At 38.2% G+C, this 16,413-nt stretch overlaps 2 protein-coding genes across 2 annotated transcripts; both read right to left on the minus strand.

The window, feature by feature from the left end:
- Positions 1–5,772: 5,772 nt before the first annotated feature.
- Positions 5,773–10,206, minus strand: si:ch211-254p10.2 (solute carrier family 40 member 1). Its single transcript, XM_053327041.1, has 9 exons — positions 10,173–10,206; positions 9,461–9,566; positions 9,299–9,366; positions 8,976–9,135; positions 8,563–8,678; positions 8,226–8,352; positions 7,824–8,078; positions 6,473–7,153; positions 5,773–6,032 (listed from the first exon to the last, which is right to left on the minus strand). The coding sequence occupies exons 2-9, from the start codon at positions 9,561–9,563 to the stop codon at positions 5,773–5,775; spliced, it is 1,770 nt and encodes a 589-aa protein (XP_053183016.1). The 5' UTR covers positions 9,564–9,566; positions 10,173–10,206.
- Positions 10,207–11,260: 1,054 nt separating this feature from the next.
- Positions 11,261–15,311, minus strand: LOC128366810 (sodium-dependent neutral amino acid transporter B(0)AT3-like). Its single transcript, XM_053327577.1, has 12 exons — positions 15,137–15,311; positions 14,679–14,819; positions 14,391–14,528; positions 14,099–14,280; positions 13,525–13,635; positions 13,317–13,429; positions 13,099–13,227; positions 12,559–12,715; positions 12,265–12,469; positions 11,833–11,992; positions 11,585–11,747; positions 11,261–11,455 (listed from the first exon to the last, which is right to left on the minus strand). The coding sequence occupies exons 1-12, from the start codon at positions 15,309–15,311 to the stop codon at positions 11,261–11,263; spliced, it is 1,869 nt and encodes a 622-aa protein (XP_053183552.1).
- Between the last annotated feature and the right edge of the window lie 1,102 nt (positions 15,312–16,413).

Genomic DNA, 16,413 nt, shown 5'->3' on the forward strand with positions numbered 1-16,413 from the left:
AGTGTTTTGGTAAACTGGTTCTCATATCTTGTGTTCTAAGCACAAAGCGAACGTTTCTATTTAAGATCAATGAATTGTCAGACATTTGCTAATTAAATTAAACTTGTCAGTAAGCTTAGAGTAGTAACAGATTGACCAGTGTGATCTTACCTGTATTGACCAGGGAAAAGCAAGGACATTAATTCTCCATATGAACACTTTATCTATTATCGTTATATCTTTTTTCTCTCTGTCAGCAGTGTGATGCTTGACTGAGTCCTTGCAAAGCCATTCAATTGTGCTGCTGTTTCAAACTGCTGATACAGCACACTGCCAAATGAGAAAAGGTCCTCATCTCTAGGTGCTGTTTCTCTTTCATGTGAGGTTGAGTCCCATCATTCAACTGTGCTCTTTTGTTCTTTCCAGGTAACCGATTGGGAAGATGCCCATTGCCCTCATATACAACATATGCCTTTAGAAGTCTGCACAACTTCAGCTAAGTAATTTCCTCCCTTAACTGGTAAATGGAAATTCATTATATCTGGGGTCTCAATATTCACAGTGAGCTGATTAAGCATTGCTTATCAATTCAACTTCATCAACTGATGTTAAATAATAATAATAAAACAAAAAAGAACTATTACAATTGGCTCTGTAGTATTGACTTTTATTGACCCTAACCCTAACCCTTTTACCACATCTGTATTTTTAACCTTTTCAGATAGTAAAAACTGCCACTCTACTGTAAATTACTGTCTGTCTAAATGTTATTCTATATTATTTCACTATGAGAATGAAGCAATGAAAATAAATGGCCCTGAATATCTAAACCACCACATCTTTCTTGCTCCACATCCCCTGCTCCTTCCCAGTGAGCATCCCTTATGAGACAAAGCCAGGAGGACAACTTAAGCTTTAATGTGCTACCACTGACCCAGTTTCCCAAGCAAATGAATTTCAAAGTGCCTAAAGTCAGATGTGTTAGTGTACTTTTAAAACGTCTGCCTTTAATCAGGCAGCACCATGACAACCATCGGTGGTACACTGGTACAATAGGCCTGCAGCATTTCAAAAGAGTGATGAAACTCTAGCTTGTTACAGTACTCCATTTCAAAAATAGTACAGTATTTCAGCTTCTGTACAATCGCCTAGAAATGGAAGATAATAGACCACAGAAACAATGACATCACCACTAATGAATGATACTTTCACCGTTAATACTTGCTGTGTTTTTTAAGCACACATCAACATTACATGAGAGCAATGTGATATTGTTCTTTCAGCATGGGAGCTAATTTGACAAGGCAGTATGAAGTGCAGCCATGCCTATAAGGGGGTGTTAAATGGAGCATAGCAACAGCATTGTCCCCAAGTAAGCTAGGATAGACTTTTCTAGACTTATTCCTCAATTATCCAATTAGTAAGAAAAGAAATTATATCTGCTGCAATAAAGAAGATTTTAAACCTGTTTTCTATGTTGCAACTCTTTACAGCTGGAAGTAATATACATGTTGCCAGTTTAGACCAACAACTGTACCTAATCCTATTTTCATTATAAAAAATTATAATATTCAGTTTTTGTTAAAAATGTGTAAAGAGGATTGTTGCATTCAACACCCTTCATTTATAATTGAAAGAAACCTTTATATGAAAAACAACTGAGTAATAAAGGAAATAACAGTGAAATAGACATTTTACACAAGTATAAGCTTTAATAAATTGGTGGTGCGTCATCACTGTCACTTCCGGCTACCATCTTTGTTTGAACTTTTGAGAAAGACTATACTGTCAGCACATGTCTTCAAGGAACTGGGAATGTGTTTAAACATTGGTAAGTCTTATCAAATTGCATCTATTTTAGAGATTTGACTTTTGAGGAACTTATTAACGCTAGCTTACGCTGTAGGCTAAGCCTCAGAAACGATGCGGGTTGCTACTAGCAAAAAACTCCAACAACTTCTTAAACATTTAGCAAATAACACTGAAAGATACTAAAGAACTGCAGTGACAAATTGACTTACTTCTTCCTTGCTGTCCTTCAACTTGATATATTTTCCAATTTGCGTCCATGCTTCTATTGAATGCCGATGAGGAGGGTTAAAGGGATAGTTCGGGTTTCTTAGTGAGGTTGTATGAGAGGTAGTTATCCATGGTCGTGGTGTATTACCTGAAGTAAGTTTGGATTGGCATGCTCTATGTGGCACAGAAGCAAAGCAATGTACTCTTGTGGACAGGTCCCAGCAGCAAAACATTTTTAGCCACCTTAAAAAGGCCCACCTAAAATATAATTCACACCAGTTTAAGTGCAGTCTGACAGCCGTCTCCTGTGGCACCAGATGTTCTTAACTACATGCCATACACTGCTACAACAGCACTTTCTGACCCAAAGTAAGGGTTTCCTCATTGCGGTGAACCCATTATCCCGCTAGAAAAATGTAATATCACTGTGTTAAAATGTGATAATTATACATTGAAGGTACAACATGGGGCTTAATAGAAGCCAATACAGCAATTTACAAAAGCTGCAATAAAGCAGTTAAAGTGAAGCATTTTTTACATATTGCAGCTGCAATAGAGTCGAGGTGCCTATTACCATTAAACTTGGCGAGTCACTTGAGCTTGGCACAGCTGGCACCTTGCCTAAGTGAAGTGCCACTGAGAATTTTTGATTTTACTTCCAACTGGGAAGAAATTTATTGCCCTATAGAAAAATGAATTAAAATGCTGTAGACTAAATCAGGGAAGCTGTATTGCCTGATGTATTTGTCAGATGTAAAATGAAATCCTGACACAAAAGATGATAATGGCCCATCAGAAAATGAATTAAAGTTTATTATTTAATTTTTTTCCCCAGTTATGCCAGTTTCATTTTTTAGGTGGAATATTGATCATTTCTGCCCTCATATCTGTGTTCAGTAAAAAGACAGGAACATCTTGATGTAAGATTTTGAATGTTTTTTCTTTTTCTTTCAGTGGGTTTCTTACCACCCTGTACCACACAAATAAAGACTCCTGCAAAGTAGCAAAGCTAAGGGTTAGGATTTTTTGTTTGTTTTTTAGATTTACTTTGCTGACACTATTCAGTACTACTGGTACCCCATTTGACCTGTTCACTAAAAATATGACTTGGCATACATGCTGATAATATTGAACACTACAGACTACTATTGTGTTACCATAATATTGTCGACCCTTGTACAGTATTGATCTCCTGTGGATGATAATCATCAGTATGGCAATCTCTCTTGGATGAAGTAGACAATTTTTAGAGAGATAATTTTTACATTATTTTTTTTAATAAGAAGTACAAGTTTCCTCCATTAGTCGCATGGTATCTGTGGTTGTAATGCACGAAGGTCTAAAGCTTTTCTACAGTATATTGGCATGGTGTTGACTGTTGAAGGTGACATTGACCTCTCCTGGTCATAAAAATGCATTGCATTTGCATAAGGCTACAGTATATTCCCTGGCTGTGATGTCCTATACTGTGTAAGTGTATTACATCTTCTCCTTGCTGTTGCTTTACCTTTCAGTGGGTTTTTATGCTATGCTATATTTTCAGGGTGTCTCTAGCGGATGGACTGCAAAGTCAGGAGTAATTAAAGGAATCCCATCCGCCTAATCTTTCATAAACTTTTGGGAGTCAATGATTCTGTAAATGTATTAGCAATAGACTGACATCAATAGATTACACTGTTTTCCATTTTCTTGGAATAATTCCAGTACTAATATTAACTTGTGAAGGTTTAATTGACGAGATGACAGTGTTGGTTTGTTTAGGTTGGTCCACCACATTGGTCCAGGCTGAAATAACTTAACCATCATTAGATAGATAAACATGAAATTTGATAAGAACATTGACGTTGCCCCAAGCGCCACGGTGTGGTTTTGTGTCAACATTCTTGAGGTATAGACTGCAGTGAAAATTCATGTCCCTCTCAGGAAGAATTGTAATACTTTTGATGACTCCCTGGTGTTTTATCTAGCACCATCAAAAGTATAATTTTTCATTAGTTTGGTTTGTGACCAAATACCTCAAATACGAATGAGATTCCCATCAACCTCAGCTGTACTTTGTGTTTGGTGTCATTTAGTAAATGTTAGCATGTTAAACTAAGATGATGAACGTGAAGAATATCAGCATGTTGACATTGTCATTGTGAGCATGTTAGCATTTAGCTCAATGCACCACTGTGCTCGAGTACAGTGTCACAGAGCTGCCGGCATGTCTGCAGACTCGGTCTCGTTTTAAGTATCAGGCTGTGACCAAATACAGTCAAATACCTTGACTTTCAAAATGTCATCAATGAGATTTTGCAGCATAATTAGATCTTTGAGTAAAAATGAATCTTGGATGTGTAGCACTTAGTTTTAAATCACATATATTTATTTGTTCAATATTGTTGTCAAAAGTTTTGATGTCAAACATCATCTTCATTCATCTTTATTATAATAATTGTCAGTCTAAAACAAATAATGACAACACACAATACATAAACTTCACAGGAAAATGATACAAATATATTGAGATGTGGTGATGGTTGTATGACAAAAGGTTCAACTTTGATTCTATTTCCACTGTACATGAAGGAAATATGAAAACATACAGTAGCTGAGAGTAATTCCCAAGTCATATTCCCAACAGTGTTGTTTTTCTTTGTTGAGGTAAGGTAATGTTAAGTTCATCAGAACTACAAAAGTATGAAGCAAAGTGTAAAACAATACTGCCAATAGCAGCGGTAGATGTTTGCTATCAACATATAGCTATTGTTGATTTCAAACATGTCACAAAATGAAAATTACTTTCCTTTTGGATTTCTATAAAACTATTAATATCACTCTTTATATGGGAAGGAAAGAAAGTTTAGAAACTATTTTTCATTATATAAATACGCAAGCAATTCGAATAAAGTTTGTTTTTTTTTGTGTTGGATTTGTCTAAAGTAAATGGCGGGATGTGATAAAAGCTGGCAGGTCTGCTCTCTAGAAAAAAAAAGTTTTTATTGCTGTAATCCATAAAGCAGGTTTACATGCATAAAAGAAAGGCAAATGTTTGCTTGATTCATCCACAGAGAAACAAACCAGGGGAAGGAAACTTTTGTCCTTTCAGTGCTGTCCATTAAAAGGGGAGGCTGCCTTTCTGATTTTAATTATCTTTTTAATTAGACAATCTCATGTCAAGTTCCCTTTATGTTCCTTTTTGGACATCCTGGAATATTTCCAAGTGGACGGATCAGTAACATCTATGCCACTTGTAAAAGTACTGTCTTATTTTGTTTTTTATTTTTATGTATCACTGTTTTCCTCACAACACCAGTTCGTTACTGTGTGAAGGTTAGAAAAAGCTCTCCATCCGTCCACCCTTCCATCCAAAAAGCTATGTAAGATAACAGGCTAGTTTGATGAAAGTCTTGCAGTAATCCCACAGGGTTTACAAAGGCATGTGCTGGTGCCCTTAGAGTCCTGTTGTATGTTAGATTAGGACATCTCCCCCGGAGGTACCATTGCTGCGTTTATTGTGGCCACCTCAACTTATGTACACGAAACAGAGTGTGTTTCCCACTCTACTTCACCTGAGTTCTTGTTTGCTGCTGTGGCACATGGCCCTGCAGGAAGAAAGCCGCCGAGGTGGGACAGACTCTTGCTGTGTTGTGCTGAAATGAATGGCTAAGTCGGGAGTGGAGTGATGCAATAAGATTGCTGAAGGAACAGGAGGGAGACATTCATTTCACATGTGCAGAGTGGAGTCAGTGCTGGCATCTCATGCCTGGATGTGTGGCTCGTGCCTGCTCCTTATGTGTCGAGTCGGCGTTTTCTCTTGGCTTTGTGGGCATACAGGAAGTACATAGTATGCCCAGTGGTGATGAATAGTACAGAAATGATAACTAGGATGCCAAAGTGCTGTGGCTGTGGAGCAGAGATGACCATGATGAAGTGGAGCAGGTCCATCAGGTAATTCATAGAACTCTGCACCCCATTTACCACACCTCTTTCTGACTCACAGATGTTCTCCTGCAGTAGCTGAGTCACTGTCAGGTCGAAGGACCAGAGACCTAAAACACAGATGCCATTGAGGTTTAAGAGTTGACTTAGCTAATGAATAGTCAGCCAGTATTCACAACAGTTCTGCTTGTATTCAGCTGTTCTCACACAGACACAATGACTCTTTGCAGCTGATGTTGACATTGATATTTGATTTTAAAAGAACAGTTTTAGGGATCTCAGCTTTCCACATTTGACTATCAAAAATATGTACTGATCAGGACATTTTGCAGTCAAAAAGAATAATAGTGCTCTCTGGTGGACAAACGATGAAACGGCAGCATTTTATAGATTACCTCAAACATATATTTGTTACATTATTTATAATCCCACATAAATGCCACAGTATCTGTGCGGGTCTACAGTTAACAGTATTACCATGCATCATAATTATCAAGTTCTGGTGTCAGTACTATTGATTCCAGTCAGTTTTGTATGGCTTTCTACTCACCAATGCGTGCTGTGATGACACCCAAGAACAACAGGATGATGGAGATGTATGATTCAGGTGCTGCATCAGAGGGCACATTGTCAAAAAGCACAGTGTTGTTGGTCCAGTGGATGGAGGAGCGGTCGGGTAGCAATGGCAGATTGCTGCCTCCCCTTAGAAGATAAGTGTGTTTTTGCCTTTGAGTAGCCATCCGTCCAAGCTCAGTAGAGGAATTGGAGGTGATGTAGGGCATCAGCAAGCTAAGATCCATCGGGCTGCCAGGGGCAAACACGGAGCACACACACAGTAGCAAGCAGCACAGATGAAGGCAGCTGGAGATGATGCCTGTGTTAACCAGGCCATAAGTTTTCCTCAGTCTGGTGAACATCACAGTGCCCAAAAGCCCTGTGATAGCTGAGACACCCATCAGTAGACTGAGGAGTGAGCCACTTATACCCTGAGTATAGGCGTAGCCAGTGGTGATGCAGTCAAAGCCAAGCACTGTGGTATAGAGAAAAGCTAGACCCATGCCTGCCAGGAAAACAGGCTGGCGATAGTAAGCCCTCCAGCCATCTTTACAGGTGCTCACCAGCCAGCGAAACCTCTGGAAGCACAGCGGTAGGTCTGTAATTTCTTTTAGGTGGAGGCTCGTGTTACAGTTGCCTTCTGTCAGAGGTTGAGGTTGTGCAACATTACAGTCCCCTGATGAGAAATAGGACATGTCTCAGTCTTCTTCATCCATCAAAGGCCAGATCATCAGTAGGTGTACTGTACTGTTTTTGCTCCAATAATCATGTCATGGTTGAGTCAACACCATCTCCAATGCTGACCAATTACACTCAAATTCATGGGTTACAACTGGTTTTCAAACCATGTGGCAGTGAGGTACAATACACAAACTGAGGACTGTCTTCAATAATATGCACTGTAACACAGTGCATGCATGCAAGTGCCATCTGTTACTTCAGTAATTACGAAATGTAATTATAATTAATTGTAGTCAAGTGAACACTGATCTGTGTGTTTGATGGTCTGTTTTTAGATTTATTTTTAACGAATGTCTTTCCTTCAAACATGAAAATCTTGTGGCACCAATCTTACTTCAACAGTATCCTTAATGCTGATCTGATTTGAGCCAGCATTGCATAACTGTTTCTGCTGTATGTCTCTTTAGTAAGAACTACAAGCAAGCATTAGCAACAGGTAGTATTTTATCCTAATGCCATGCTTATTGTGTCTTTTATGCTTACTTTCGGTAAATGGTGCAGGCTTTACACTTCAGGGTGTAGCTTTCTAATGATAAATTCAATTATTAATGATAAAAATAGGATGACAGGAGGTCAAACATAATTTCTAAAAAATCAGTTCATACCTTGTGACTCTCTCCTCTCCATCCTTTGTAGAAACGTCTGATCTACTTCCTCCACTGGTGGTTTGACTGAAAGAGCGGGGACGATGCGGTACACCCGTGACAAGAAGAAGAACTCCACTATGAGAGACACAAGGTTCCATCCCAGGATGAAGCCACAGCCAACTACATTGGAGGCCAGGGTCATGACCTGTCCCACTGCTAGTGGGGCCAGGATGTTAGTCACCTGATCTATCCGCCTCATGGTTGCATTCATCCCTTTGTAAGGATCAAAGACACAGAGGTTAATGTGCTTCCACTAGAGGACTTTCAGCAAGAGCAGAAACAGGTTAGTGCCTGACTGAAACCCATGACAAACATGGATCCCAACCAGTATGTGCATGAACAGACAGTGAATCCCCTTACCAGCTAGGTGACCTCGGTTGTAGCCAGTGATAACCACAATCCAGTCCCTCTGAATGGCAATGGTCAGCGCTGTGCTTGCAAGGTTTGCCACATCTGCCAGGACGATCACCACCGTATAACAAACCACCTTGTGTAAGTTTTGTGATGCAACATGTTACTATGACAGCACAGAGTAGCCACAAGCTCAGAAGCAGAGACAACAGGGACACAGGACAGAAGGAACAATAGCAGCAATAACTCCTCTGTGTAGTAATCACGGTGAGTATCCTACACGCAAATCAACAGGGTATCAAGTAATGAAATGTATTTATTAGCCAAGTATGTATTGTCTACTCACAGTAAGCCATCCATCCCAGATCTGTTCAATCCTTTGCTTATATGAGAACACCAACATGAGCACAATGCTACATATTGTCACTGAGATGTTCTGAATGAAAAGAGATGCATGTGCAACTAAAATGGGGACAAAAAAAACAATTTCAGACTCTCAGAACATAGATAATATAAAAAAAAGAAGAATCTTAGTCTAGACAGATATGAATCAGTGGCTGTGAATCTGGTGCCTAGAGTCCTGCAGGTTTTGAGTCGACCTATGAAAGCAAGAACTGCCATACACTTGAGACATCGGGTGAATGCAATTTACCACCCAATGGGATATGAGATTGAGATCCAATTATCTATATCAGTGTTCTGTGATATACAGACTACATGCTAAAACTTTCAAAGGGAATGTAAAATCATCATGCGTACCTTTATTCCTTGGATTGCGATCAACCCAGTCTCCAATCAAAGCTCCAAGCAGGAGCACAGACCCAGCCACTACCAACCCAAACACTGCAGTCAACAGCAGGTTACGGCCGTACAGTTCAATCAGGAACACAGAGATTGCAAAGTGCCACATGCGGTCACCCTGTTTAACACAACATGAAAGGTCATCATTATGTCTTGTTTTGCAAGGTGCTGTTTGGATGCTGACACACAGTTTACAGTAAGTAGTCTACCTTGCAGTTATTTAAGTTTCGATGTCTTATCTATTGCTCCAGGAATCTGTTTCTTCAGGAAATGATTCTTACCCACATTGACAATGCTCCACTGACATAGATGAGAAACTTGGGACCCTTGAGGTAGATAAGAGCTGAACCTTACAAGGAAATGCATGAAAATCGAATAAGGACACGTTATATATGCTGCAAACACTTTGCACAGATTCTATTTATATTAAAAATTGAGTTCACCTGGTATACTCCTAGCTTTTTTGGCTCTTGCGTCCCTGATGTCGTCAGACTCGAACTCAACCACAACTCCACCACACTGGGAAGCATCTGCTCGCTGGGACATTGCCTAGAGTAAGATTGCAGGTTAAATAACAGTTAAACCTGATGCACTGTTTCCCCACTGTTGATAGTGTTACTGTAGGGGACAGCTTCACTTTGATGTGCTGATAGACACTTTAATTTTTCCTACCAAAGCATATCGGTCAATGACGACTACTGTGATGTTTAGACACTTATAGGAATTTTGGTTATTTACTCGCTAACATACCAGGAAGCAATTATAGAACGGCACCAAAAATCAATATGTAGCAGTAGTAACTAATAAGAGCAAATTAATGCAAGAAAAGTTTTTGGATTAAACAAACTGCTGTAACCTCTTTAGCATGTTTGCAACACAGTTATTTAAAGTACTTAACATTTAATTTCCTTCACATCGGTCACATTGGTTGGTCACATTTGGTTTTTATATATACAAGACACATAAATAACAGCTCCTGTAGCTTGGTAAGCCAGATTGTGAGCCAGAAAACCAAAACAGAAAAAGCATACAATAAGATTACGGAAGTCATTCAGATATGGCAGTTGTGAAAATAGCATTAGCATGACACCTTGCATAGCTCTATAAACGCAGTCTCAAACTGACAATGATTAAAGTTAAAGCAGGGTCAGTCACCTTTGTTCTGGTGTTACACTCAATCTTTGCTGTTGTTCCTTGATGATGTATCTTGTGCCATGTATCCTACATTGGGTTGCTTGTCTTTTCTGAGAGCTGGAATTCAAGCTGTAGTAGTTTGAAAGGCTTAATAACATCACAGTGTTCAAGTGCACCATTGTATGAAAGTGCCAGAAAAGCAGAACAGGCAGAGAGACAACAAAGGCAGCCAGCATATTCCAAAGCACGTGACACAGGGAGGACAATATCACTGTCCACCCACACCACAAAAAGCACAACTGTGTAACTCGTATGACTCAAAATACGCACATGCGCATGGTCAGTGAGCACATACATACACCATCACGCACACAAGCGCCGACCTAATTCTCTCTCTCTCTCTCTCTCTCTCTCTCTCTCTCTCTCTCTCTCTCTCTCTCTCTCTCTCTCTCTCTCTCTCTCTCTCTCTCTCTCTCTCTCTCTCTCTCTCTCTCTCTCTCTCCCTCTCTCCCCCCCCCCCCCCCCCCCCCACATGCACTGTTGACATGCAAAAAAAGTTACATAAAGGATACATCATGCAATACCATTTCCCCAACCTGCAGGTATATTTTTTTATTTTATTTATTTATTTGTTTTGAGAATTAATAATGCCTTATCGCGAATATCAATCATTTGTTGTTGTTTTTTTTTTTTCAATTTAAAACAACCAAATTAAATGTTGTATTCCTTTAATCACATATCAACACAAACATTATATTGACTTCCTGCCTCTGGTATTATCTAGTTAATATGTTTCTCACGGATATCACCCAGTAGGATTTGATCTGGATAACAGAGTTTGCATTACAGTACCTCCACCAAAATGAAGACAAAATAACTGCAGAAATATTCTGAAATTCCAGTTGATAATCTCATTAAAGCTGCATTATTAATGCAGTTAGAATTTAAAATTATACAATACAAAATACAGAAAGAAAAAAAAAACATTCACGTGAAAATACTCCTTGTTCCAAAAGGAAAATACAGACAATATGTTATTCAACGACAGCATATCTCACATTTAATTGTAGTCCTCACCACCAGTCTGATAAACAGATTAAAATTTTCATTTACAAATCTCCATTATGAAATTCATTTGCATACGGGTTTTGATTGTGCCTGTTCATGATGCGCTTCTTCAGGAAGCCCATGAATTTGTAGAGAGCTACTAGAGGAATGGAGACAACAGGAAGGACAGATAAGAGCACACAGATAACATAAACCCATTCAGGGTAGTGCAGAACATCAGCAAGGGGGAAGTGCACCTGTGGGAGTAATGGAGTGGAAAGTCAGTGGGGTTTTTTTTGTTTTATTGCTTCTTTTTTTTCATCATGTGCCAGATATAAGAAATTCCACACAGCAATGTTGTAGAACAATTGTGAAATCTGCCTTACGTAATCTGGATTCCAAGCATTATACGTTGGTCGTTTTTCAGCCTCAGCCACCACGTATGCCACAAAAACCACAAGAAGCATGAAAGGGCTGATAAAGCGCCAAGTGGCCTGCCAGTACATGTTCGGCCTCCGACCCGTCATCCATTCAATGTCCTCATTGAACCTGTGGGCAAATTGACACTCTTCAACAAATTATTCAGATACTTAATAATATTGAAAGTATAATGTTGACAAAATTACAATATCACCTATTTATTCCATAGATATATACCACACTGATGATCTCAAAGAATGCTATGATAAGCAGAGGCATGGATCCCACATAACTGTTGAATATCTCCAGCCAGTAGTTTCCAGAGCCCAGAGTAAAGATGAGGGCCACAGTAAAGGAGATGAGACATATTAACCCTATGGGCAAAAAAGAGTAAATGTAGCAATCAATTTTGTTCACTAACACGGAAATCTTTAGACCTGTTCAAGTGTCATTTGAAGATACGTGCATTTAACAAAAGTTAGCAAGAAACAATTAAATCTAATATGGTCAAATGGAACATGTTTGGATGGGATTTTCACTTGCAAATTTTTTTTGCGTGTGTCATAATCAATGTTATTTAGAGAAAGTAAAATAGTTTGTTTCGACCAAACTGAAAATACCATATTCATTACATAGTTCAGTTTACCTGTGAATATCTCCTTAGGCATCCAGGATGGAACCACATGCAGATCCAGCAGAGGAGTGAGGACCCCTTCTAGGTTTCCAAACATAGAGGACAGACCCAGGCTGAAGAGCATGACGAAGAAGAGCACTGACCACACCTGAGAGCCGGGCATGTTTATCACCGCCTCAGTGAACACAATAAAGGCCAGTCCAGTTCCAGAGGCACTCTACAGGTAAGGCAGGACACATGATGTCATTGAGACTGTCACCAAACTTCATTCAGAAAACTATTTTAATAATTAGAGATGTACTGTACCTGGTCCAGGAAAGTCTGTAGATTGCAGGTCTTTAGATTGAGGCTTTCAACCTCTGTTGGATCAGTACCATTGAGATAGTTCAACCAGTCATCGTAGTTTTCAAGAGTTATGTTTTCATTGCCAATATTAAATGCATTTGTCAATTTCAGTATGTTCCTAAAATCAACAAGAAATTAAACCCATCAGTTAATACTTCTATTACAACATTTGCTATTATTAACACTAACAAGATGGCAAGATGGGGAAACAGAAAAAAATCTTTTGAACCAATTAATTAATTAATCAAGTAATTTATTTGAGTAAAAATACAAAACATCTGTTACATGTAATTGTTTTTTTTTTTTTTTTTTTAGCTTATTTCAGTTTCATATCCTAAACTTTTATTTTTTTGACTGCTACTTAAGTAATAATTCAGTGGCTATAGTACAAGACTCACACTAATTTGAAGTGTGACTGCATCTACATCTAATAACAATCCTGCATAATTATGAAGCTGGATATGCTGTACAATAGAACACCATAATTACACTGGTACGTACCAATTTCGGCAGTTATTGTAGTTTTCATTTGCTTTAAATCCAAGAATGGAAAAAATAGGAATCGATGCATATATTGATGTAAAACTGTTCACAAGTCCCACAATTAGGGCATCTCTCTCACAATCATTTCTGCAATGATAAAACAAATACTGTCTTTTTTTTTCATTTTGTATATCATACTGTTTTTCATGGACTGAAACATATTGAAAACATCTTACTTCTGGGGATTATAACTGGAAAAAGCAATTAGTCCCCCAAAGGCCAAAGACAAAGAGAAAAAGATCTGAGTAGCAGCATCCAACCAGACGTTAGGATTTTTCAGGGTTTCCCACTGCGATGAACATATTAAATTCATTTAGATTTCAGATGTTACTCATTAAGCATTGACATAAAAGTGTATCATTAAGAAACTAATAACAAACTTACATTTGGAGTGAAGAGATATATCAAGCCATCAGTTGCCCCAGACAGAGTCAAGGCTCTGATCAAGAAGATAGTCAAGACAAGGTATGGAAAGGTGGCTGTGACATAAATAGCCTGTTAAAAAAAGTTTAGATGCTATTTAATATCCATCTTAAACATATGCATTTCATTTGTATACTTTTGGTAATGTTTGCATAAACTCCCATTTATAAAACTTTCACAATCTAGCCAATTGCAAATGTGCAGCTTGTTTTTAAAGGATTTTAAGAGCCTTTAGGTTTGAGAGATTTTCAGTAGATGTAAAACACATTTAAAGCCTATTAAACAACATTACTGGTAAGCCCTGCTTTTTCTTGACGTTTTGTCCCTCTGATGTTAAGAAGATCTTACTTTTAGCTGTTAAATTTAGATTAATAACTTGTGTGCATGGTCAATTCCTCCCAATAATGCATCCTAAGGCCATAATCCATGTGGGTTGCTCTCATTTTGGATGCAACTCAAATTGTTGAAAACCAGCGTCATCTAATGATACTGACAAGTTATTTAGGCATTATTAATGGTAAATATAATGAATTACCTTTCCAATAGTCTCAATTCCACGTATGAAGCAGATATACACTAGGCACCAAGCAGTTGCAAGACACAACACAAGCCACCACTGTAAGGACCCGCTAGTCTCGATGTTCGGTGTTACATTCAGTGTTTCACGGTACCAAAAATAATTCACTGGTGAGCTCTTTTCACATTCACTCACATAGCCTGCATCAAAAAGATTATTCATATCTTGATTAATTAATGGAACCTTATTTTACTTCAGTTATTATTCAGCATTTATTGTTAATTAATATAATGATGATGAAAACAAATACCGGTATGGTTCAAGTTTACTGGGCAGTCCCTCCACGGAAGGGGACTTTGAAAGGAGTGGAAGAAGTACCAGAGGATCCAAGACAAGATCATGTTGTAGAACAGACCAACTAAGAAGGATACTAACAAGGAAGCCACACCTGTGTATACACATATCCATAAAAAAATTAACATATAGATGACAATACACTATAGGCAGTCATACAGAATACATGTTTTACTGTTGATTCCTTATTTAAGCATCTTGCTGTCCTGAGTAGACAAAGTTCACCTATACCAAAGCACCTCACCTAAACCTCCCATATACGGGGAGATTGAATTCCACACTCCAATGCTTCCCATGCGGATCCGTTGTCCAATGGCCAACTCCATGTACAGCAGAGGAAGACCCTCAAACACCAAGGCAATGACATAAGGAATCAAAAATGCCCCTTGAAATAAAACAAATTTATGAGCAATAATAATGAAAACAACAAAATCAGATCAAAATGACTTACAATAAACATTAAACAGGACTTTTTCAGAGAGCGATCAACTTTAAAATCCCATTGCATTATGTATGTATGTGGTTGAAGGTCACTCGGTGTTCGTTTACATTTTATTATCAACAATCAGAACTGTATCGCACTCACTCACACCAAGCATTAAACTTATTCACTCATAATTACCACTTGATGTTACAAGTAGTCATTTCTCATTTTAGTGAGAAAGTCAGAGGATGTTAGATAGATTAGATAAATATTCTTACCTCCACCATAGATTTGACACAAATATGGAAATCTCCACACATTTCCAAGTCCCACAGCAAAACCTATGCAGGTTAGCAAATATTGAACTTTATTGTCCCATTTTGGTCTTTCAGTCATCTCGCTCTGCTCAGAAATCCCATCTTCTCCACCTATGATTTGTTTGTCCTTTGTCATTTTTGGTATATTTTATGAGGAAACACTGATCCGCTCTGTCTTACTTGTCTGTACTCCTTCTGAGGAGTTGTTACCTGTATGTTTCAGGAGACGAAGGGCTGACGTTATTTTTTATCAGCCTCGTATTACTTCTTGGCTTTTGAAGCTGTTGGAACAATGTGGGTTGTTAGTTTAATTAAAAGCCCACGCGTTATCAGTATCATGATATGATGTTGATAACAGAGGCAATAACAGAATAAAGGACCCAGAGAATAAAACTGTGATACTTAAAATGCCCTTTTGTTCTGTGATACGGTTGACAATACTGTTATTTGCACACAGTCTGGGTTATTTTAGTCAATGTTAGTTTACATTGGAATCAAAAACATATGTGTATGCAATTCCTTGGGCTGGGCCTAGTCAGCAAAAACACTATTCAAAATGATTTTCTATTATATATCCTGTTCATACAGAATACACTCTTGAAGCACTAATAGTATCATTCACTATACAAATTATACTACAATGCAGAAACTAAGTGATTGCAAACAATAATGTGCAGCTGATTTAATCTCTTAGTTTTTTTCAATCATCAAACACCATAAGCATGTCACAATAGTGACCCCAGCTGGATAGCAAGGAGTAACAACATTACATGGCTCCAAGTTGTATTCCCTGTGGGGCTGTACCTCCTCTAAGTCTTAAATCCAAGTATGTAATCACCATAGACTAAACCTATGCACATAATCAAAATTAACTTACAAGGATAAAGATCTTCTGCAGGCTAACACCCCATGATCACTATTTACTACATTTTTCTTGTGTCAATTCATTCACCTCACACATTATATAAACGTGCCTCGGGATATACACTGTTAGCAAAGTAGCAGTGTTTTGTCTAAGGCCCAATATACCAGGGTTACATATGAAGCTTCTCATTATACAGTACAGTGTTTCATAAATAAGTTATAAGTCTGAACACATTGTAGGGTTGTATCATTTTAATTCAGATATTGTGCCCAATGGGACATATCATGTTCCAAAAAGCAAACTGATGATTACCACAATATCATAAATACAGGAACTATAACATAATGAAACCATAGACTGTATATAAGAAATG

The sequence above is a fragment of the Scomber japonicus genome, chromosome 10, assembly GCF_027409825.1.
Source record: "Scomber japonicus isolate fScoJap1 chromosome 10, fScoJap1.pri, whole genome shotgun sequence".
In the NCBI taxonomy this organism is placed as follows: domain Eukaryota; kingdom Metazoa; phylum Chordata; class Actinopteri; order Scombriformes; family Scombridae; genus Scomber; species Scomber japonicus.